General features: G+C 36.7%; 3 protein-coding genes across 3 annotated transcripts; all 3 read left to right on the top strand.

Annotated features, from left to right (window-relative positions):
• Positions 1-436: 436 nt before the first annotated feature.
• Positions 437-3,204, top strand: LOC143452288 (uncharacterized). Its single transcript, XM_076953194.1, has 4 exons — positions 437-604; positions 876-1,007; positions 1,086-1,151; positions 1,920-3,204. The coding sequence occupies exons 1-4, from the start codon at positions 510-512 to the stop codon at positions 2,122-2,124; spliced, it is 498 nt and encodes a 165-aa protein (XP_076809309.1). The 5' UTR covers positions 437-509; the 3' UTR covers positions 2,125-3,204.
• A 4,178-nt stretch (positions 3,205-7,382) lies between these two features.
• On the top strand, positions 7,383-8,817 carry LOC143452585 (uncharacterized). The gene is made up of 3 exons (XM_076953615.1): positions 7,383-7,541; positions 7,639-7,715; positions 8,427-8,817. The coding sequence occupies exons 1-3, from the start codon at positions 7,419-7,421 to the stop codon at positions 8,638-8,640; spliced, it is 414 nt and encodes a 137-aa protein (XP_076809730.1). The 5' UTR covers positions 7,383-7,418; the 3' UTR covers positions 8,641-8,817.
• Positions 8,818-15,392: 6,575 nt separating this feature from the next.
• LOC143452967 (uncharacterized) lies at positions 15,393-16,013 on the top strand. Its single transcript, XM_076954123.1, has one exon. The coding sequence runs from the start codon at positions 15,393-15,395 to the stop codon at positions 16,011-16,013; it is 621 nt and encodes a 206-aa protein (XP_076810238.1).
• The last annotated feature ends 7,433 nt before the right edge of the window (positions 16,014-23,446 follow it).

The raw sequence follows: 23,446 nt of genomic DNA, 5'->3' as shown, positions 1-23,446 counted from the left end.
TCGTAGCGCAACACGAACTATTGTTGGTGCCTTAGTGAAATCAGATTGATGCAGCATCGCACTTTATATAGAATTGGATATTGATTGACCGCAGTGCAAATTTATACGTAGTAAGCAGTTTGGATAAAAACTTTTAATAGTTAATAACTTTTTTTACTTGTTGATATTTCATTGACTGCCACTATTTCACCGAAAATAATCATATGTATGAAGCTGTTTTTCTCATTGCCTCTTGCATTAATCAAAATTAAATGTTATAACATATAGGCCTGGCAACCTACATATAATTTATATCTTCCTTTTAATCTAAATCTCACTTCAATTACCCTAAATAGCTTAAATTGACTTTTTACACATCACCCATTCTCCTAACCACATTCACTTGCAACCGGTGGCGTGACCAACTTACAGTGGAATAGTCATTTGTGGTATTTTACAGAGTTTGTAGCGATAATAAAACTAGATTACAATTTATAACTATAAGTCATAAAGAAATTGCAAAAAGTAAAATGAACGTTGTTAACACAACAAAATGGATCTTTCCAAGTTCCATATTTCTTCTTATTTTCGTCTCAAGAGTTCGATCAACAATTACTAAGACAACGTAAGTACAAAAATAACTGTAAATCTATATATGCTTATACGATATAGCATTATTGTGCAATAGCATTAGATAGCAATGCAATAGCATTATTATTGTATTTAGCATTATTTTGGTTTCGCTGAAAAGTAGTCTATGCTCTTCACATTACCGATGGCAGCTATAACGAACAATATTAGGCTATATTTATTTCAATTAGAATAAAAATTATTCCCCCGTCTTATTCGTGGGAAGCATATTTACATAAAAGCATAATTAGAACAATATTTTATAGAAATTTGAGAAACGCCCAAGAAGAGATCGAGCTTTCAGGAAATTATTCCATACCAGGGACGACACTTTCACCTTCACTGAACCCGGAAAGACAGAGCTTTCTGCAATTATCAACCTACAAACCTATGAAGCAGTAAGCACCTTAAAAATTGTTTTCGCTTTTGCACCGTGTTTGTTTTTTCCAAAGGTTCAAGTGTAAGTTACGTTGCAGGGTAAAAGCGAATCCCTTTGAAATGGGCGGTTCCAGATTTCGCCGACAATTGGAGAAAACAAAAATGTAAGTAAAGTAAAGAAGTTTGAAGTTTATTGGTTTCTTGCAAATTGTCAACGCTTTTATAAACTATCAAATCGTTATGTAAGAGGTAAAACGCATTTCCTTGCCTTTTTGTCGTGACATGTGCAAAGGCCATTATAGTCAGGATGGGAGCATGACTCACACAACACTCTCCTCTGTATATAACTCTGTAGTTTTAAAACGCTTAGTTTTGGGTGTTTTAGTCTTAGTTTAATCTTAACGTTGCTCCAGTTCGGTTAAGTGTTTCTATACGAGAATTTTATAAAAACGGCAATATTTATGTTAATATACGTAAGTGCGGGTGATATGATTTCTGATAACCCAAATATGATTGAAAGCAAAGCAATAATTTTATTGCCTGCGCAACAAGCATATCGGTTCATGAGAATAATGTTGTATATAAGCGGCAGAAATGTTACGAAATAACGTTTTTGTTTCCTTATAGCAGCAAATGTGAAAAGATTTATGAGTAGCAAACAGGTATATAACAGGTACGCTGGATATTCCTGGCTTTTCGGCGCGCCGGCGTGAAGCTGTTCCCCGGTTCATTATTCAGTCACTTTTTCGCAATTCACGTGGTTTACCCATGATATCAGCATCCTTATTGTACAAATATTCGCCTACTGGCTACTACCTACCTACTGGCACATGATGCACATATTAAAATTTGCATGAGAATGGTATCATTGCACGCTCACAAAACTTGACATCATTTAATGCTCGTTAATCTCACAAAATGTTTTTTGCCAGATGCCTGGATGAGGGGATATCTCGGCGTTGCCGACATAAATGCCGAAGCAAGTGCCAAAGGAATCCCTGCCAGGAACCTTGCCCCACGTTCTCACCATGCTGCGTGAATTCTGACCCGAAAATGCCTTCTACAGGCGAGAGTAATACATATTTAACAAATTCTGACAACTGTCGAAGAATACTGAAGAGGTGCGCTGAAATGTAGGGCACAAAAGCGAGAATTTCTTGCAAAAATAACTTGATGCCAGACGACAGTAAACGTCGTTTTAGCTTATCTAATACTTACGTTTAAATGACGTTTTGCATTGCATGCTTCTAATAATATTCATGCCGTTACATGGTTCACTGTACAATGCGTTTGTAAGTATGTTACGTATTGTGGATATTATGTTATTATTATATTATTGTGGATACGTTGACATTCGGGTTCGGGTTCAGCACATCCCTTCGTAACTTCCGCCGCTCAAAGTTTACAAATTCAGATCTGGTTCAAGGCAAGTTTAGAAAATACTTTTGCTAAACACCATCTAGAAGGTAGAACATTTAGTAAAGGAATTCAACATCATACCTAGAACGTATGCTTGGATACGTTAAAAACCGCAGTACGCTGAAGTCACCCAGGGTAGTAGGGTATGCTATGGACATAATTTTGTTTTTATCATTCTAGGGATGTGAATGGACCGTAAAGTGTTAAAAAATTATGTTTTAATATTTATAGATTATCATTTATAATTGGTAATGTTATTTCTTTCTACTCCAAATGAATTATTTGAATTCCTGGTCTGCTAATTTTTTTTTAAACAACGTTTAATATATTGACAAAAACATCAGTTGGTAACATCTGACAGTAACAATAATATCTGACAGTAACATTTGGGAATGGAACCCAGCTCACATAATAGTATAGTGAACCAGGTACGACAACCAGGTACGAAAACCGTTCTGCCGCCGAGGCGAATATGAGTGTTAACGAGAAAACGAAGTTGTGTTATATGAAATTGTTGCAAAAATACAATGAGTGCAGATATATTTTACTACTTCCACATATAGGCTATGTAAGCTTATATAATTTTTGTATTATATCATAAACTGTACCATCACGTTGTGACACGATAATTCTTTAAATGTGTGTATTTTTTTCACTCAATTGCAATTTGTTATGTTACTTCGTTTCCACATTTTATCAAGCTTTATCTTCCGGAGCAGTATAGTATTTAGTGTAGTGGTAGCGTTACGCTACACCAACATCTCATAGAAATAACAGTAAAACTCCCAGAATGTTTTATTATGACGTCATTTGTTGTGTTGTTTTACAATTGAGTGCCGTAACGGAAGATCACATTTAACATCCGGCATAATAACAGCGTTATGGACCATAAAGTGTTTGTAGATCATTCCACGCGCAGCGCAGCCAAGGACGTTGAGTTTGCTATTTCTATAAAGAGGAAAGCAGAGTTTCATATCAATACACTTTCTCTAGGCTGTACTTTTTTGAGTGTACTGTTTACTTTCGCTTTTAACAAGTTAATAAAAACTCGTTTAATTTTTTTGTCCACACCGCGCTTTTGATGAAAAATAAAATTATTAATTAATTGATTTATGTACTGAGGCAAACAAAGCCATTCTCCTCCTGCAAAGACCATAGTGTTTTTGAAACGAGTAAGTCAAAATCTCACCAATAAGAATTATTTAAGATAGACAACCACACGCCTTACTCATAAACAAACACTAAAACGCTTCGCTTGAAAACCTAAACGCCTGTTCCGGGATCACATTCAATGCGTACGAAAATCTTACGAAAACTTACAAATGTAACATCTTGCTTCGAAGACCGGATAACTAGTAATAGATGTAAAAGCAAGCTGTTTCATACAAACTGTTTCTAAACAAAGAAGTTTGGACATACAAAAGTTAAGAATCGTTCTCATTTGCAACTGACTAACTTTGGATTTTGTCGTTGCGGCTTCTGAATGCAACCGAGCTAATAACTTAAAGGGTTTTATTTAAAACATCTTCAGTTAGTTTCATTTTTGTTATTTTTAATCGAAGACATCGAAATCAGCATTACCTTATACTATCTCATAGGATGTAAGCATTTGCTGCTAACACGTTAAGTACTGATGGTACTAAAGGAATGTGGAATAGGTATAGGAGAATGAGTGTAAGACCAAATTGTTCAGAATAAGTTAAGTGGAGTTGGGGACGACGTCATGGGGATTTACGTGTGTTATTATGCGCTGGAGATTACTCGCAACTTTAAAAACTTTTGTAGAAGCAAATTAAATGGAAAAAGAAGTACTCTGCTTAAAATCAATTCAAAAGATTTGTTATCGTACGTCAATGCAATGTAACACAATTGGCATAATCGCGATATCACAAAACAAAAATTTAGTACTATGTGGGTAGGATAACAAGTTTTATAGACATTTTTCATGTCTTGATCCCAACACCGAGTTAATTGAAGGTAATGCATCGAAAAATCGTAACTGCAACATTTTCCAATTTTTTTTTTTAAATTTTAGTCTGTAATTATCCCAAAATTATTTTAAATCATCAAAATTAGGCAACAAAATTTTTTCCTTGCTATCTCTTTTATGATGGTATTACTTCTGTACAAGTACACTTACACCTTTCTTTTCTACATTTACTTATCTAGTAAACAATTTACTGAACAAACTTATGCGAAGTTAAGTGAAGGGAAATGACATTTGAACAGCTCTGTTTCGATAGTTGAATACGTCAGACATGGAATTGAAACCGGAAAAATGAAGGAGTTCTCACAACTGAGAATAAAAAACAATTTGTGATTAATTTCTTCGAAATTTGTTTCAGGAATCCATTGTTTAAATAAAATATTCGGAAAAGTGCTGAGCTAAGTGCTATTTGTGGTAAAAGCTGCGTCGTATAAAAGCCGTCAAACATGACAATTTCACATATTTTTCCATATAAGTAAAAGCTAAGAAATAAAAAAGGGGTTTTCCAGCACCCTACACTTGAACCTCTCCAAAGGGACATGAGAAATGAACAAAGAACAACAAGAAACGGATAACGACGTCATTGCTCAGTTTGCTTAGTTTGGAAACCTCCATTCAAATAAGAGTATTGCGAAAACATCGAAATGTTAGAGTCATGTATAGTACTGTATAAAATGTCTCACATCCATTGCTGATTGTTTACAAAGGGGTCACCATTGAGAGAGCGTGGCACCCGCATGACAGGCTGTTGTTCAATATACTTGGTTGCATCATCGTAACGTATGCTGTGTACCTTGTAACAAGCATGACCATGTCAAATATGTCAAACCTGTAACCTGTAGCGTGATGCGAAGCAAAGAACATTTACTGTACTTGTTGCCAAATTCGTTACGAATCGTATAACGTATGTAGTCTACCCTAAAATTTCTGAAATAAAGCTGGTTCAAATTTGTGATGACGCATTCTTTAAAATGCTTCAGTGTGACGAGGAAAGTAAAATTGACACAAAGTGGAAGTTTAGATTTAACGAAAAGAACGTTAGCGCCGAAAGAATTTAAATTTTAACATAATCTTACATTTACTTTAAGTGTTTGTGTATAGCCCGTACATAAAATGTAGGCCATTGCCATCTCAGGCGGCAGATTTGCGTCGAATTTGTGAACGAAGTCGGAAGAAACGTCTTCATCAACTGACGAGGAGATGTAATGCAATGAAAGCCTGTTTGTAAAATATACTTAATGCCAAAACCGCGTTAAACGTCGTTTAAGCTTGTTTAGTAAGTTATATATACTTGTTATGTATACTAGTATAGTTATGTATACCTGTGTTTAAATGACGTCATGCAGTATATGCTTTTAACAATTGCCGTTACATTGCACAATATGTTTGTAAGTATGTTATGCATAGTCGGTGTTGTGCTTTGTGATGACCCAATAAAATTGAAGGCAAAGTTAGTGTTTGTTCCATATTTGGAAGGGTTAGTTTCACATGGTACATATGAAACTATTTAGTAGTATATACGTATAGTTTAATTATGTGAATGTTTCTCGTGTTTCAAAAAAAAGTAAGCAGGTGATTTTGCTGATCAAGAATGTTATACTGTAGTGTACACGCAGGAATAAGATGTAGCCTAAAAAAAATCGCATTAAAAAATAATGATTTGACAGAACATGAAACACCAAAAAGCGTAAACACGTTAGCGAAAGTTTACAATAATTTTTGGCAGATGTTAAGATGATTACGTAACCGTAACGACTACACAATTTTCGGCTGTTTTGAAATCAACATCGGCAAAAAACCTGATTTCAAGTTAAAATATTATTCCAAAAATATTGTTTGTATATACCAAGTGCGCAATCAAGTGTCTATACTGTAACTAGGCTACTTTATATTGCATATTGTATTATACTGTATATTAGGTTGTAGCTACTTTTTAACTTACAGTTTTAAAGTTTATTCAAAACATCTAAATTAATAATATACTTTCAATATGATTGAATACGTCATAGTTGAAACCAAAAAATTAAAAGCTTTTGAAATTATGGAAGTTGAATGCTCGGCCATTGCGCAGAAAGGTAAAAGGCATCTTTTCATTAGAAGCTAAATCACGTATAGGCCTAACAATAAACTATTCGCTTGACATACGTGCGCCGATCAAGCTCTATTTATACAAATTGTGCTTAAAAATTATCTGTATTAGTCACTAAATGCGTAATCATTGTCTATTATGACGGTGTTTTGCTAATAAAAGGAAAATCTGTTCCTTAAGAGAAAGGAATGCTTTTAATCGTCGCGACATTTCCAACGCATGACAAAATATTTCATCATTCTCATCCAACAAGACGTACAAAGCTTAAAACGCGACCGTTCAAACATAAACACAACCGCTGTGTGTTTGTTCATTTGATAATGGAGATGTCACCTTTATTGGTTTATATAATAACCATAGGTGGTTTACAGTTAAGAGAAAATAACGCCCGGGTCACGTAATTAATATCTTGAAGGGAAGTGTCTGAATGTAACAGCAAATAACAAAAATCGGAAGTGCCACAAACGCCATCTGACATATAGGCCATGGAAGCCAATATAAGGCTGGCCTACACAGCACAAATTACAGTAAACGGCGGAACATGGTATTCCAGCTATAATCACGTGATCAAGTATGAAACATAGACTCACAGTTCAGATTAGTTAGACGTTCAGCATTTGACGTTTTCGTAATTAAGTTCGAAAACATCTTGTTGTGCCCATGGACAAGCAAAAATGTTTTTGATAAGGTGATTTTATAGAAACGTTCCCAAGTTAATATGTTGTGGTAGCAAAACGTCAAAAGTTGTTATTTGAGCTAATGAATCATTTGCAAATAACTATATATGTAAATTAATAAATTAGTATTAATGGAAAATCAGGACATCGTGCTCTTAATATGTTGGCTCCGGTAAAGAAACGAACGAAATAAGTAATTAATTTTTGTGATTTTACCAGTACTATAAGTTATCTAGATTTCAAGGTTACACGCTGTAAAATGTTTTTGGCATTTTTTTGGAAAGTTATGGCGGTTTGTGTCTTGCTGGCAAATGCAATTTACTGTGCGAAGGACGAGAATCTTCTGGCGGAAAATTACCTTCCAGACGTCGAGTTGAATAAGGTATTTTTTATAGTATAAAAATTTTAATATGAAGTCCACCTATATTGCGTAACAGTTTTAAACATTTACATATTTTTCTGCTGATGATATTTTTCAGCAACCCTTTGCCACAGTAAACGATGTTGGATTTGATCGGAGCAAAGAATACGAGGGAATTTATGAATTCAACGACGGGTAAGAAGAAATGCTAAATAAGAAACAACCTGCGCAATTAGAGCAATTAGAATCAAGTGGCAATTAGATCTTTGAACGCTTCATGCAGTAAAACCTCGTCAACTTAAGTTTAATACTTCCAGATGTAGAACTGTTTGTTACATTCAGTTTTCATCTGCCTGTTACATCACTGACGATTGTTACAGGAAGTTATTCTTAACCTGAGTCAATAATATGTTACATATTAACGCTGACTATATTTGCAAAGTTCGAGCCATTGTAAAACTAAGTGTTCTGTGTCAGTTTTCGCAACGCGCATCTTAAAACCGTTTGTTTTGCTAGTCGTCCAGGAACCCGCAATGACTTTGTAACAGCATCAAACATTACTACAAAATGCGAAACAAAACTCTTTTGTAATGATAAACTTTCAAAACAAAAAAAAAGCTCATTAAAAAAATAAAACCCATACATAATTTGATCACCGCATGAACATATTAAAGATAACATTTGATTTTACATTGGGACATTAGGTGTTGGGTTATTCCAAAAACAGGAAAAAATTTGAAAAACGACAAACATCTGAATAGTTTTAAAATTTAATTTCAAAATTAATTGATTATTTATGTGCTAATTTGTCACGGTCCTGCATTATCTTAAAATCAAAGTATGACGTGATAAAGATCATTTTATATAAATTAAAAAATTTTAAATGACATTTGTTGACTTTTGCAGAATTTCAAACCCGATTGACAAAGGAACTTTCCAGAGTTTGTTCGGAGAAGCCCCAGAATTGACCGAGAAATCAAAAACGCGTCTGGCAAAAAGAAATCCAGAAGGGGAATTTATCAAGATGATGCGGTTTTTTCTGAAACAAAAGAAAAACAAAAATCTTGCTGATAACATTCTCCGATCTATGTTGCAAGAGTATTCAATAAAATCTCCATAGTTTTCATAAGCACTATTCATATAGTGTAGAGAACCATGCAGTGTAAAAGAAAATATAAATTGCTATTAAAATTATGCTAAATAAACTGTTTAATGTGATTGATTTCTTAAATGTTTGATTTGCTATTGTAAAGGGACCTTTATTGTACGTCGACCGATACTAAGTGAAAAATAAAGATTGGTGGTATAAAAGTTTGTGCAACTCTGTAATCTACCAATCAATCTAGCAAATATCAATCACAGTTATGAATAGGTTTTGCATTCGTCAATACACTTGGGTACTGCATGTAATGCGGATTGTTTATAAGCAAACACATTCAGTTATAAAAGCTTAATAGCAAAATACTGTTGCTGCAGATATTCCTACTATAGTTATACTAACCAAAATATCTACAACGCTGACTTGCTAAGGTTGTTTTAGCTATCATGGCATGTTAAACAAAATTGTTTGAAACCAAGCATATCTAGATCAGGAGTTTCTAAATTTTTCTTTCAAGGGCCGAAAACGGCTGTTATAGTTCTCGGAAAGCCAGATAAAACTTATACAAAAATAATAAATACATTCATACACAAAAAGCAGTTTATTTCAAGCTGTATTTTAATTTTAAGCAATATAAATTACAAAATACACCAAATCCTTGGAAATGTGCGATAGCGGAAAAAATATGACCTACTGTGTGAAAGTTTATTCCAAAATGGCGGCAGTGGTTATTATCATCGCGGACTGGATGAAACTTGTCGGCGGGCTGCATTCTGGCCCGTGGGTTGGACAACCTTGATCCTTTTTGTCACATCAGGCAATAATTAGCGGGAGACCTCAAACAGACATAATTGCACAAGCGATCACGGCTATATGGTTAGTAACACGTTCCTTGATAAGGACATCTTTTTCAACAAAGTCGAAGTTGTTTTTATCACTCGCTTTTCGAATTTGACGTTGACTAGTTTTTGACAAGTTTAATGTTAATTAATTTTAATTTAAAATTACGTTAAATGTTAATAAATGTACATTTTCTTACTGTCAAATTCAAATAATAATATTCCAAAATTTCTGTAAATTTTTGAAAACGTGTCTGCAGTTGAGGTTGACAAGATACGTCGCAATTGTATGGCAAATATAACATGCATGTGTAATGGGAAGGGTGAATAAGCTCATTTGTCGTGGCATGCTTCTTTCCCCATCAGGTATATCTCTATCTATCATCTATTGATAACATTACTTTCAATTGCTGCTTGTTCAGTAGCGCAGTAACTTTTTGTCCTTTAAATATCACAATAAAAAAGTTTTCTTCGCTGGCAAACACACATGGCCTGTATCTGCCTCAACCCTTAACGTGACAAAATGTGCACCGGTTATGCGGCTGCTAATTGGACTATAAGTGTAATTACGTTTTTGCAGTCAAAGTTCTTTATCACTAAATTAATGCATTTGAATGCTCTAAAACACAATCATTTAAAACGCAATCATCTCAAACGCAATCATCTGCAGTTTTTTCTGAAAATTTGCCTATTCAATACGAGACAATTAACCCAAAGTATAACCGTAGTTGGAAAACGCGTTACCTTTTATAGTTTTAATTTTTTTTTTTATATATAAAAACAATCTGATTCAATATATGGCGAAAACCGTTACTTTGGTAAAATATGTTAAAAATTTCACTTTCTGTAACATTTAGTGTGTGACAAGTCACCGAGTTCATCACGTGACCAGTACATTACGTCATCGGAAGATTTCGGACAACCGCATATCGATGATGTAAGTGTCTTATGCTGCAGAAATAATCAAGCGAACAACACACCAATTATCCAGCTCGCACGCAATCTGGAAACCAAGTTCAAGAAAAGGACATTCTCCAGCATGACGTGGTACTCTTGCAAGATCGAAGCTGCGTTTGTTCTTTCAAGATGCAAATTCTTAACCATGGAAGTTTAGACTAACTAACTAATTAATTATTAAAGAATAACTAATTAACTAATTAACGAATACTATCCTTCGGAGGCGATGCTGTGACGGTCCAAAAATATGACTTGTATATACGCTTGCGGTCGTTTTCTTTTGCTCCTGAAGTCTGTAGGTTTGTGTAAGCGAAATAACCATTACAATCCACTGGCAAACTAAGACTGTTCCTAAGATTGGATCTTATAGCGCTACTTCGTCATTGATGATGCAAATCAACGAATAATTGTGACATCAACAATCAACCAACAAACTTCTCATCACATGTGAATCAGTGACAAAGTAGAGAAGGAAAGTTTTACTTTTGAATAAGATCTGGTTTGAATTACAATGTAAGAACTAAGCTACAAGACATCATAAAATCGACACAAGGTGTCTAAATAATTGCTAAATACACAGGCTTGTCCATGGGACATTTTTTTCTGTCCCATCCCATCCTATCCCATAGCAATTCATGCCTGTCCCATCCCATCCCATCCCAATGTCCCATCCCATTTAAAATTGGCAGGTTAGAATGAAGCTATGACATTTTCGGGCAGATATTATTTTTTAGATTTACATTTTCGGATAGATATATTAAATTAAAATCGATTTCACCCACAAAATGGCTTCAAACAATAACCTCTGTACTGGTTCCCATGTCCCATGGGAATTGCAATTCGTGCTGTTCCATCCCATTCCCTCCCATGGGACATTTCCCATGGGATTCCCGTGGGAATCCCATTCCCATGGACAACCCTAAATACAGTACTTTGTTACATTAACTTTCGCAAATTGTTGTCGAATGATCCCGTACGAAAAAAACCAAACAAACCAATTGTCAATCATCAAGAAAGGTTTGGTGTGTAAGAGATGAGAAGAAGGTTGTAATAAAACAATAAACAGAAGCAAATATAGAGAAGACAACGAAGGCTCCGCGGACTTAGAATTAAAAAAGGTTCATTAGTTTGTTAAAACAATTTCTTACAGACAAAAACAACAACCAATTAAACAGTGCAAGATCTATTTAATTAAATATTTACATTCTTGCTATTAACAAAGATCATTTTTTAAATTTTTGTTTGTACTAAATTATCCGTATCTGTGTAGTTTGTTTTCTATTTAAACAATTCATGTCACTGCAGTAACCAAGTTTAATGCTTAAAGAACCTACAGTGCATGTTTTTGTCTCGTTAGCCTTATTTATGGTCGTTGTCTTTATCCGTGGTTTGATATGGCCGATTATCATTGTATTTAATTACAAGATTTCATTTAAATGGAGCTATAAGACAACTAATACCAATTAATGATGTGTAAATCATATAGTATACTACAAGTCAATATCTTGACATAATAAAATCTGTTACTGAAAAACGCAGAGTTTGACTAACGACGTTTTCATTCAAGTTCGCTATAACTAATTTACGATATAGTTACCCTCCTATAGTTACCTAAGGTACATCACTGACAAGCAAGTATAGTGGTACTATGGTAAAATCTTTTACGTTCATATTTTACCGGACGATTTGGAGGAGGAGGTATTGCATTGCCTAGAGCTGGAACGGGAACGACTTCTAGAAATTGTTTTTGGGCAGAAGAGGCGGGCACATCAGAAGTTTGTGGAGCACTTTTATTGGCTTGACTCCAAAACCTATTTTAAATGCAATAAATATTATTCCACATATCTTCATGATTGTACATCATATGTTTCAATGAATCTTAAATTGAATATTTAATCGACAGCTGTTACAGTCCATTAGCTTTAAACTTGAATGATTTTGGATCCTGTTTAACATAATTAATGCATCCATTGTTGCATGTAATGGTTCATCTATTCTTGATACTGCCTCCACATTTCAGTATATTAACGATGCTATTGGGGTTGCTGCGTACACGCAGGGTAGACTGGGTATATATACAGGCTAGTAATATGCCACCAGCTGCTGCGGAGTCTATTGTGAATTACTAAAATAAACGAATTACCACAATAACAACCAAAGAAATCTAATAATTGCAAGTTTCAACGGTCAAAATAAACTGTGCTTGTCCATTACAACTTGATATAAGTCAACTCTATTAGGCTGCACAAAGCTTACATTGGATCGTATGGGCATGAAATCAGTTGTTAATATCTTAACGTTTTCAAAGAGGATTTAATCGATCGAAAATAGCTCCAGAAAAACACTAACTTGGTTGCGATATTTTGTTGAAAGAATTTTGAACTAGCAGGTTTATCAAGTTGGAAATCACAGAAACACATGCAACTATCAGAGTTTTTAAAACTATACTGCCAAAAATACGTTTTGAATAGCGTAGGGGAAGGTGGAGTAAAGCGGACCAACGGGGTAAAGTGGCACACCCCTCTTATTTTCTTAATAAAGTTTATTAACCGCGCGGATACCACTAAGTTTAGTGAAACATGACATAACGTGGTTGCACACGTCATTATTCGAGGTTACGTGGAAAAGAAGGCAAGAAAAGGCACGGAATTCGTTTTTTGTACTCTCTGATCTATTGAAAGGTATGTCTTGTAACTTAGATTTTATTTTACATGCATAAAGTAGAAGTTTGGTTGAGTGGTAGAAAGAAGTTTTACTGTATAACGTACGCATTACATAGATTCATTCCGCTTACTGACTAGCCAAAATTTGGCCAACAGTCAAAATAATAGTAACCAAGGGGTGGGGGTAAAGTGGACCAGTGGTGGTCCTCCCACACATGTGGGGTAAAGTGGACTATTGGAGGTGCTTTTAAATCAAAAAAAATTTATGTAAGAAAGCAAGCAATCAATAAAAGGGCACTTCAAAAATTAGCGAAATACCTTAGAGTTAACTCTCAAAACAAACAAGTCAAATGTTTTGGTGAAATAAGTGAATTGTAACGATTTAAGCCTTAGGTGGTCCGCTTTACCCCACCCTCCCCCACTATCAAAAGAATATTCGAAGTTGATTCATGACGTGCGCAGTTTGTCAGAGTTGTAATTCGGCCCGAGCTTTCCAGATCGAAGTCGAACCTGGATTGGGTTTAACCTTGAAAAAATAAATTTGACCGAGCTCAAATTCATATTTACACTCTGCCAAATTTGCGTAGTAATTCTTTCTTTTTTACACAAATGCGCATGCGCCAAAATTGTTACAAACTTCCCGCTGCAAGCAAAGCCAAACTTGAAAAGATTACGTTAAAAACTAAGGTTGATTCATTCAATAAATTTTAGTTATCAAGCTGGTTTCAGGATTGTATTTTCAGGCTCCGGTTGAATATACAATCCAACTAGTCGGCTTCCGAGCTGACACTGTCCTTGACCGACGTTGATCGCACGTTGGGCGAGTTGTTAGCGCACTTTTATACCTGAGGCCTTCAGTAGGCAATCGCTCATATAGCCTTAAAGCGGACCACCTAAGGCTTAAATCGTTACAATTCACTGATTTCACCAAAACATTTGACTTGTTTGTTTTGAGAGTTAACTCTAAGGTATTTCGCTAATTTTTGAAGTGCCCTTTTACTGATGCTTGCTTTCTTACATGAAATTTTTTTGATTTAAAAGCATCTCCAATAGTCCACTTTACCCCACATGTGGGTAAAATGGACCACCATAAGTTTTGAGTAAAAAAGGCAATTTGTTCCACATCACAATCAATTTATTTACAAATTGTCATCATAAGCGAAGTAGTTATGAAAGTAATCGCAGTTCACTATCAATTTTTAAAAACATAATTCACAAATAAAGTTTTCATCCTCTTCATTACACCCAGAGCAGGCTTCATGCGCACATCGCATGCATTTGGAGAACTGGATCCACCCATCATTCTCGGATGATTTGGAATACATTTCGTTGCAGTAAAAGCATTCTGCATCTACGTTGTTATCACTTTCATCGACTGTGTCCTTCTGCTGCATTGATGACCTGGAAACCTTAGCTTTCTTCATAGAGCGCTTTTTCGATGAACTTGTTTTACTGCTGTTGCCAGATACCGTGGATTGGCTACGACTCGTTGAAGCCAACTGCTTCTTGTATGGTGAACTGGTTAAAATAGCAGTTGCACCTCTCTTAGACTTCCTCTTTTGGCGAGTGTGAGCTGTTTTTTGCATAGGAAGCAGTTCAACAGGACTTATAGCCTAATTGTGAAACTGGAATTTGCATCTTCAGGAGAGGACGGTTGGGCTACATCTATTGGCTGTGCAGGTAACGATTCAGGCATCTCGGGAAGACCAGCCGCATCTAAGCCAATATTTCTGCAATCACACAAGTCAATGCTAGTTGAACTAACATTAACGGAGTAAGATTCGGTGTTGGTTGGAACAGGATCAATAGGAATATCAGTAACATCCGATGGAGCAAAGTCGGCCTCTCCAAAAACGTCAGGATTGTAAGGTACGATTCCACATTTCTTGAAACCGCTGATGGCATTACTAGCAGTTGAAACGTGGAATGAAACCTTCCAAGTCCCTTTTTGCTCCCAGTAGCATTAATATTATCTCCTTGGACCCTTCTTATGAGTGTCGTTTTGGGAACTCCATACTCTTTGCTGGCTTTATGGTAGCCCATTCTGTAGTGTATTGAAGTTATCTTTATTGTATTGTCTTATGATGTCTATGTTTACATCCGGGTTAATTCAGTTATATAGAATCGTGTTTGTGACTAGCGTGCGGATTATGATATAGAATACGAATGGAATACAAACGTAATACAAAACACGACATTTGGCGACGAGGATAAAGTAAATGATCGCGATCTGCTTAGGAAGGTCGAGTTTACTAGATGAATAAGTCGTGTGTTAGCTAAGTACTGCACGTAGTGAAAATAGCCTAGCCTTGGAATGGCTGAAGAAAACGGTCAACAGCAGTCTGGACAGCAAAATGGAATCCTTGCTAATCCTCACAGGAACGGTGACGCGGGGGTTGTTGCCAGAAACCTGAGGACGATTTCGTGCGATATGAGGTCGTTAAAGGTATTTGCTGTTCAGGGAGACCCACACAGTCTGTCTCAAAGATGGAGAAAGTGGACCAGATCGTTTAATCTTTACGTCAATGGAGTTGGAGTCACTGATGATGTGCAGAAAAGGTCACTATTGCTGCACACGGCAGGAGAAGAAGTACAAGAGCTATATTATTCGCTTGTGAACGAGCAGAATGCCATAAACCAGACATATGAGGAAACGGTGAATGTGCTTACGGAACAATTTATTCCCAGAGCTAATGTTCCATTCGAAAGACATGTGTTTCATCAACTGGTACAGAACAGTAACGAAACAGTTGATCAGTATGTATGCAGATTGAGACAACGCGCTGCTACTTGTGAATTTCAAAATGCGGCCGAACGCATAAGAGACCAGGTGGTTGATAAATGCCACTCTAGGGAGTTGCAAAGAAAATTCCTTGAACAGCAAACGTTAACTTTGGCTGATGTGCTGAGGAAGCCAAAGCCCACGAAGCAGTGATTGCCCGGACTAAAATTATGTCAAGCACTCCAGACTCGGTTCAGGTCAATGCAGTGACAGGATCGAGGAGAAACCAAATGAGATCTTCAAACAAGGAAGGAAAGGAATGCTTTGCTTGTGGTCGAAAAGGTCATTTTAAAGGTGATGCTCAATGCCCAGCTAAAGGTAAAACTTGCAACAAGTGTGGAAAGGTAGGACACTTCGGGATGAAATGTCGATCTGGGCCAATTGGTCAGCGGTCGCCTGGGCATGGCAGAGCCAGAGGGCCAGGAAGAGATAGACCAAGGACACATGCTGTGGAAGAAGAAGAAGAAGAAGAAATCCATCGAACATTTAGCATAAAGTCAAGTAGACAAAAGGGATTTGTGACTTTATCTGTTGGGGGAGTTAAAATGGATATCCTAGTTGACTCCGGATCATCATGCAATCTGTTAAGCAGTGATACATGGGAATGGTTGAAGAAGTCAAAGGTGAAAATAATCAAGAAAACACCAGGGTCTAAGAAGAAACTGTTTGGCTATGGGAATGACAAGCCACTGCCAATAAGAGGAACATTTGAAGCTGTTGCCACATCGGATGCCTCAGGTAAGAAATGTGAGGCAGAATTTGTTGTTGTGAGTTGTGACGGAACTTCACTATTGGGAAAAAAATCAGCAGAAGAATTAGGTCTGCTCCATGTTGGCCCATTTCCACATGTTGTCAGCAATGTGGATGAAGATATAGTGAGGCAACACAAAAAGTTGTTTACTGGAATTGGTTTACTAAAGGACTACAAACTCAATTTGCACATTGATGAATCAGTAAGACCAGTTTCGCAGCCAGTGAGAAGAGTACCTTTTCAACTGAGAGACAAGGTAGAGGAAAAGCTGGATGAGTTGCTCCAAGCTGACATAATAGAAGCTGTGCCAGAAGGTCCGACTACATGGATTTCACCTTTAGTGGTTATACCAAAGCCAGATGGTGATATAAGGATATGTGTAGATATGCGTAGAGCAAATGAAGCCATCGTTCGAGAACGCCATCCAATTCCAACTGTGGAAGAGTTGTTGCTGGAACTCAACGGAAGTACTGTGTTCAGTAAATTAGATTTAAAATGGGGGTTTCACCAGATATTGCTTGATGAAGATTCAAGACATGTTACCACATTTGTAACACATCAAGGTTTGTACCGATACAAAAGACTGATGTTTGGTTTGAACTCTGCGCCGGAGAAGTACCAGAAGATCATCAGAGACGTTCTGAAGAACTGTATCGGAGTAGCAAATATTGCAGATGATGTAATTGTTCACGGACAGAACAGAGAAGAGCATGATAGAAGACTCTCTGCTGTTCTTGACAAGCTTGAAGAAGCTGGTTTGACGCTGAATCAAAAGAAGTGTGAATTCAGGCTACCGAGGTTAACTTTCTTTGGGCATGATCTAAGCAAGAAAGGAGTCAGCCCTAGTGAAGAGAAAGTAGCTGCCATTCAAAATGCAGAGCCGCCGAAGACTGCAACAGAAGCGAGATCATTCATGGGACTTGTACAATTTTCTGCCAGATTCATTCCAGACTTAGCATCAATTGCTAGGCCGATCTATGACGTGACAAAGAAAGACACAAAGTTCATATGGGGCAGGAAACAACATGATGCTTTCGAGAAGCTCAAGAAGCTGATGACAAAAGCTGAAACTTTGGCATACTTCAGGAATAATTGCAAGACGAGAGTGATAGCAGATGCATCGCCAGTGGGTTTAGGATCAGTGCTAACCCAAGAGCAAGATGGTGAATGGAGAATCATATCGTATGCATCCAGGAGTTTGTCAGACGTGGAACGTCGATACAGTCAAACTGAGAAAGAAGCCTTAGCTTTAGTATGGGCTTGCGAACGATTTAACTTGTACATTTTTGGAAAAGAGTTTGAACTGGAAACTGATCATAAGCCATTGGAGTACATATTCTCCAGGAAATCCAAGACTTCAGCACGGGTGGAAAGATGGGTGCTGAGACTTCAAGGATATGATTTCAACGTCGTGTACAGGCCAGGGAAGACAAACATTGCAGATGCTTTGTCAAGGTTGAACTCAAGAATATGCAGAGATAAAGGAGACTCGTATGATTTTGTGAGATCAGTGGTGATCAATAGTACACCGAATGCTTTGACACCTAAAGAAATAGAAGAAGAGTCTGCCAATGACGCGGAACTTGCTGAAATAAGAAGAAACGTCAGAGTAGGAGATTGGTCCAAATGCACTAACACAAGTTACTTGCATATGAAAGATGAATTGTGTATTTGTGGACAACTGTTACTGAGAGGAACACGAATCGTAATACCGAGAGCGTTACGAAAACAAGTGTTAAATTTGGCTCATGAAGGACATCAGGGAATCGTGAAAACCAAAAACAGACTTCGCACAAAAGTTTGGTGGCCAAAGATGGATAAAGAAGCAGAAGAGCTGTGTAAGAAGTGTCACGGATGCCAAGTGACAAGCAGAGTAAGCAAACCAGAACCTATTGCTAGAACCTTGCCTCCAAGTGGACCTTGGCAAGATTGTGCCGCTGATATACTAGGACCATTGCCTAGTGGAGAGAATATTCTAGTTGTCGTCGACTACTACAGTAGGTATTATGAAATTGCGGTGATGAAAACAATTACAAGTTCAAAGATAATTGAAGCTATGATACCAATGTTTGCGAGATTCGGGTATCCATTTTCATTGCGGACCGACAATGGACCACAATTTGTTTCCAAAGAATTTGAGAATTTTCTGATAGAGTATGGAATCAATCATGTGAAGACTACACCGTTGTGGCCTCAAGCAAACGGAGAGGTGGAAAGACAGAACCACACACTGATGAAATCAATCCGTATTGCACAACTGGAGAAAAAGGATTGGAAGTTAGAGATCAACAAGTTTTTGACAGCTTACCGGTCAACGCCACAGGTTACAACAGGAGCCACTCCGTACTACATGATGTTTGGACGAGAGATGAAGACAAAGTTACCAGAGCTACGACCTGATCCAGATCTTTTGGACGAGGAGATTCGTGATGCTGACTGGGAGAACAAAATCAAAGGGAAAATGTACACTGACCAAAAGAGAAAAGCAGTTAATCCCGAATTTAAAGTGGGTGACGAAGTGCTAGTAAAGGGTCAGAAAAGCAACAAGATGTCAACAACATTCGACCCAAACCCACACAAAGTGGTCAGTGATAACAAAGGAGAAATAACAGTACAAAATCAGGAAGGAGTGGAAATAACACGCAATTCCTCTTTCCTGAAACACTATAATCGTGATAATAATGTGTCTGAAAAGGGTGATATACCTGTTAGTGAAAATGATGTATTGGGTGAGAAATTACCCGAGGAAAAGTTAAATAACAGTCCGAGAGTTGTACGAAGTAGACCAAGTCGTACTATTAACAAGCCTGTGAAATACCGTGATTATATATGTTCTTGAACAGTAATTGTATGTAATGCTGTATCTGTGTAAGTGTTACTATGTAAAGTTAATAGCAATTGTGAAGACGATGTACATAAACTAAAGTAGGTACTGCCAAATTGTGATAGATGCAATTGTGAACTAACTAGACTTTTACCTGAAATTATGTAACATACTACTATTACCTATGGGAAAGTTATTGTGCCTTTTGAACAAAATTGCAGTGTGTAGATTGTTGAAACTATTTGACTTGCCTTCAACGTGTAATAACCACTGTTTATAAACAAAGCTTGCCAAACTGAGTTTTCGCAGTAATTAGTATTTGGTTGGAACTGTGTTTAGCAGTATTTATGTTGCATGCTTATTGTGGTGCTGTAGATGTATTTCTGTGAGATTTGCATTATTCTTTTCAAGTGTAATCTTTCTGTGAGCTACAGTTGTGTTTCTTCAAACATGTCTGCTAAAATGTCGATACAAAGTTTTCAGTGTGATAATGGCAAAATTCCTCTTCAGTGATATTGTTGCAATAACATATTAGTGTTTTGTTTATTTGGGGTTAGTTTTAATCTGAAGAAGGGGGAGATGTAGTGTATTGAAGTTATCTTTATTGTATTGTCTTATGATGTCTATGTTTACATCCGGGTTAATTCAGTTATATAGAATCGTGTTTGTGACTAGCGTGCGGATTATGATATAGAATACGAATGGAATACAAACGTAATACAAAACACGACACATTCTCTTTTCATTTACTGCCCGAATGGTGATAGTCATAGCCTCTTCGGTCCAAGATTGTTGAGTTGATGTCCTTTGGCGGTTACGAGGCATTCTACAAAACAGGATTACAAGATAAACATCACCTAATTCGGTCATGAAACTATAAACAAAAACAACTTAACGACGGGGTAAAGTGGACCACCACTGGTCCACTTTACCCCCACCCCTTGGTTACTATTATTTTGACTGTTGGCCAAATTTTGGCTAGTCAGTAAGCGGAATGAATCTATGTAATGCGTACGTTATACAGTAAAACTCCTTTCTACCAATCAACCAAACTTCTACCTTATGCATGTAAAATAAAATCTAAGTTACAAGACATACCTTTCAATAGATCAGAGAGTACAAAAAACGAATTCCGTGCCTTTTCTTGCCTTTTTTGCCACGTAACCTTGAATAATGGCGTGTGCAACCCATAGATATCTTAAATATAATAACTAGATATCTAACTCTCGCCGAAAAGTGAAGCAAGCCTGCGATTACTAGGGCCATTTTTATTTTGACCTAAAAAAATTTTTTTTGACTTTGTTTTTATCAAATTTTGACTTTATTTTGACCTAACGAAATTGCTTATTTGTAGAGGCCACAGTTCTTCCTCCAGTTACCCAAATATAATATTTTGTCGATTTCAGACCCAAACGTAATATTTTGTCGAAAAGTCAAGGTGTTATATTGATTATAAAAAGTGCATCGTGTTCTTTGGCGATAGATTTAGGCAGCTTGTTTTATTTTGTCTTTGTGAAAAGGGCACTTTGCCTCGATTTTCTCCGCATGGTAAATTCTAATAAACAGCAAATTAAACAGGGAATGCTTGTTGTTGCTCCAATCCAGCTTGATGGTGTTTACTTTTCCTGTGGCCTTCAACAAAATACTTTTTATCGCACTTCACTATAACCTCGCAAAAATTGCACCTTAAATCACCCCCGGGAGTTGCATTAAATTCATCAGAAAAATCTCGACAAATCTGTCTAACTTTTGCTGAAGACGATTTAGCTTGCTTAGGCATTTTTGTATTACAGAATGTCTGTAGGCTATTCCTAAAATCCGAACTGTTGATCTTCGAAAAGACCACGTTTATGAAGAGGAAGTGTTTTGTAAGAGTTATTTAAATACGTAACAATGAATAAACAATGGACAATTTGCGATAAAAGTTACTGCTGATTCAAGTGGGCATTGTGACTTTTCCTGCTTTTATGGGTTAATATAGTTTAATTGTGTCGCAGTTCCTGATTTACAATGCTTCCACGAGGATTTTTACAAAAATTACTCTCGAGAAACACAAAAACTTTGTCAAAAGTCATAATTTGACAAATTTTGACCTATAAACTTCTTAGAAACAATCCCCTAGGTGCTAAAATCAACTTTATTCTTTGATTCGTGGTCAGACGAGGTCCTTAAAAAGTTTTGGCTTTATTGACTTTTGCGGGCCCTAGCGATTACACATGCGCCCAAAAACGTTTGGAGAGAGTGAGACAAAGGCTAAAAGCCAAATGTGAATTGGAGTAGTTCTGTATAGGCCTAATTCCCTGGAAGTTTTTTGAAAGGTGTTTGCATTGCACTATCACTGACTGTTTTTGTAAATATTTGTATTTTAGCTGCATCGATGAATAAGCTTGCCTATAGGCTAATTGCCTACGGGTACCGTGTAGGCCTAGCATAAGTCAATGGGGGTAGCCCTTCAATCGAGTAAGAGTTGCATGATTCAAAGCAAGTCACTGATACATATTTTTTACAAAATCAGGTGTTAACTTGAAAGAAATAAATGTGAAAGACACGAAATGAAATATGATGAAACCTAATACAAACCATATCTAATATATAGGTCTACCATACTTTTCAAACATACTCGGGATGTCTAACGAAATTAATCATTATGAGTAATGACTTAGACATTGCTAAATAAAACAAGTTTGTTTGATTGCTGCCGGTAACCAATTTTGTGTTTTTGTATCACAGTTTTGGTTTAAGAGCTTCTCTGCCTGTCTGACCACATTTACAACATCTGCTGATGGGGTAATTAAGCCGCCTCGGTCTTTGACTTGAATTTATGCTAGGTATGGTAGACTTTTTTTTGTGCTGTAATTGTGGTCATCTCGAGAAATCTTCTCTTGTATAAGTGCTTCAGCACAATATGAGCGAGTGATTCTATCGGTCAGTTTTCTGACCAAGTAGCCTGAAATGTATCCAAGTATAGCATCTTGGTATTCTGAGAGCTTATATGATTCCAGGTTTAAGCACAACGCTTTTATCTCAGGATTATCTTCTGCTTTGTCGATCATTGGAGGATGATTTATTAAAGGTGCTCTAGTTTTGCTCCACTTTAAAGAAAAAATTGGACTACATGACTCTTCAAATGTCATGCAGTTTGCATATTTAGAACTTGTTATGGCATTTTTAAGCAAAAGTTTTCTTAGAGTGGACTTAAACTGTATTACATTTGGATTATTATTAAATCCGTTTTTGCCTCTGATACATGCAAATAGAAGCTCTAGATGATCTTGAGACATTTTATATGTTAGAAGATACTGAAGTGAATTTTGTGGTCGTGCTAGGAGCTGCATGGCAATTTTACGTACAGACGATAAAGCAAGGATGAATCCCACAGCAAATGTTTTCCTTCGGTGTGCTAAGAGAGGAACTCCATTTACAGTTAACTGAGATAGGTAAGTGATTGAGTTGCGAAGCACACTTTCCCATCTCATTCTGTCAGAAAGCTTCAAAGGTTTCTTGAAACCTTTTCCATATGGGTTTCTAATATTTAAAACATCAAACAATTGGTCAATGACCCTGATAAAATGGATCGTTCCAATGGCGTCTTTAAATTCAGAATGACCATATTTCATCAAAAATTCAATAGCATCAGCAACCGAACTACTAATTGTCTGGGCTGCAAATTTCACCGTCATTTTGTGTTTTTGAAATTCAATGTGGCTGACTGATAATGAATTGCCAAATTTAAGGCCTTCTTCCTGCTGAATTTTGTGTAAATTGCTGATATGCTTCCATTTTATAGGTTGTTTTTCTCCATCATGGATGATGCCCAAGTCAGCCAAAGCATTTCGAGCTAGTTTGAGCATATGGCAAGGATCTGGCATAAAGTAAATGGGGTCTTCTTTGCTTGGATGTCTAAAAGCGCCGTCAATTTCTGCCACAGATTGCCCTATCTTGCAACCAGCTTGACACATAGCTTGCAAATTTACACTGCCACCATCACAGGTAACGGAAACAATATTTAAG

Source organism: Clavelina lepadiformis, chromosome 4, assembly GCF_947623445.1.
Source record: "Clavelina lepadiformis chromosome 4, kaClaLepa1.1, whole genome shotgun sequence".
NCBI lineage: Eukaryota > Metazoa > Chordata > Ascidiacea > Aplousobranchia > Clavelinidae > Clavelina > Clavelina lepadiformis.
The sequence above is the reverse complement of the archived record's forward strand: the minus strand, read 5'-3'. Positions and strand labels throughout refer to the sequence as shown.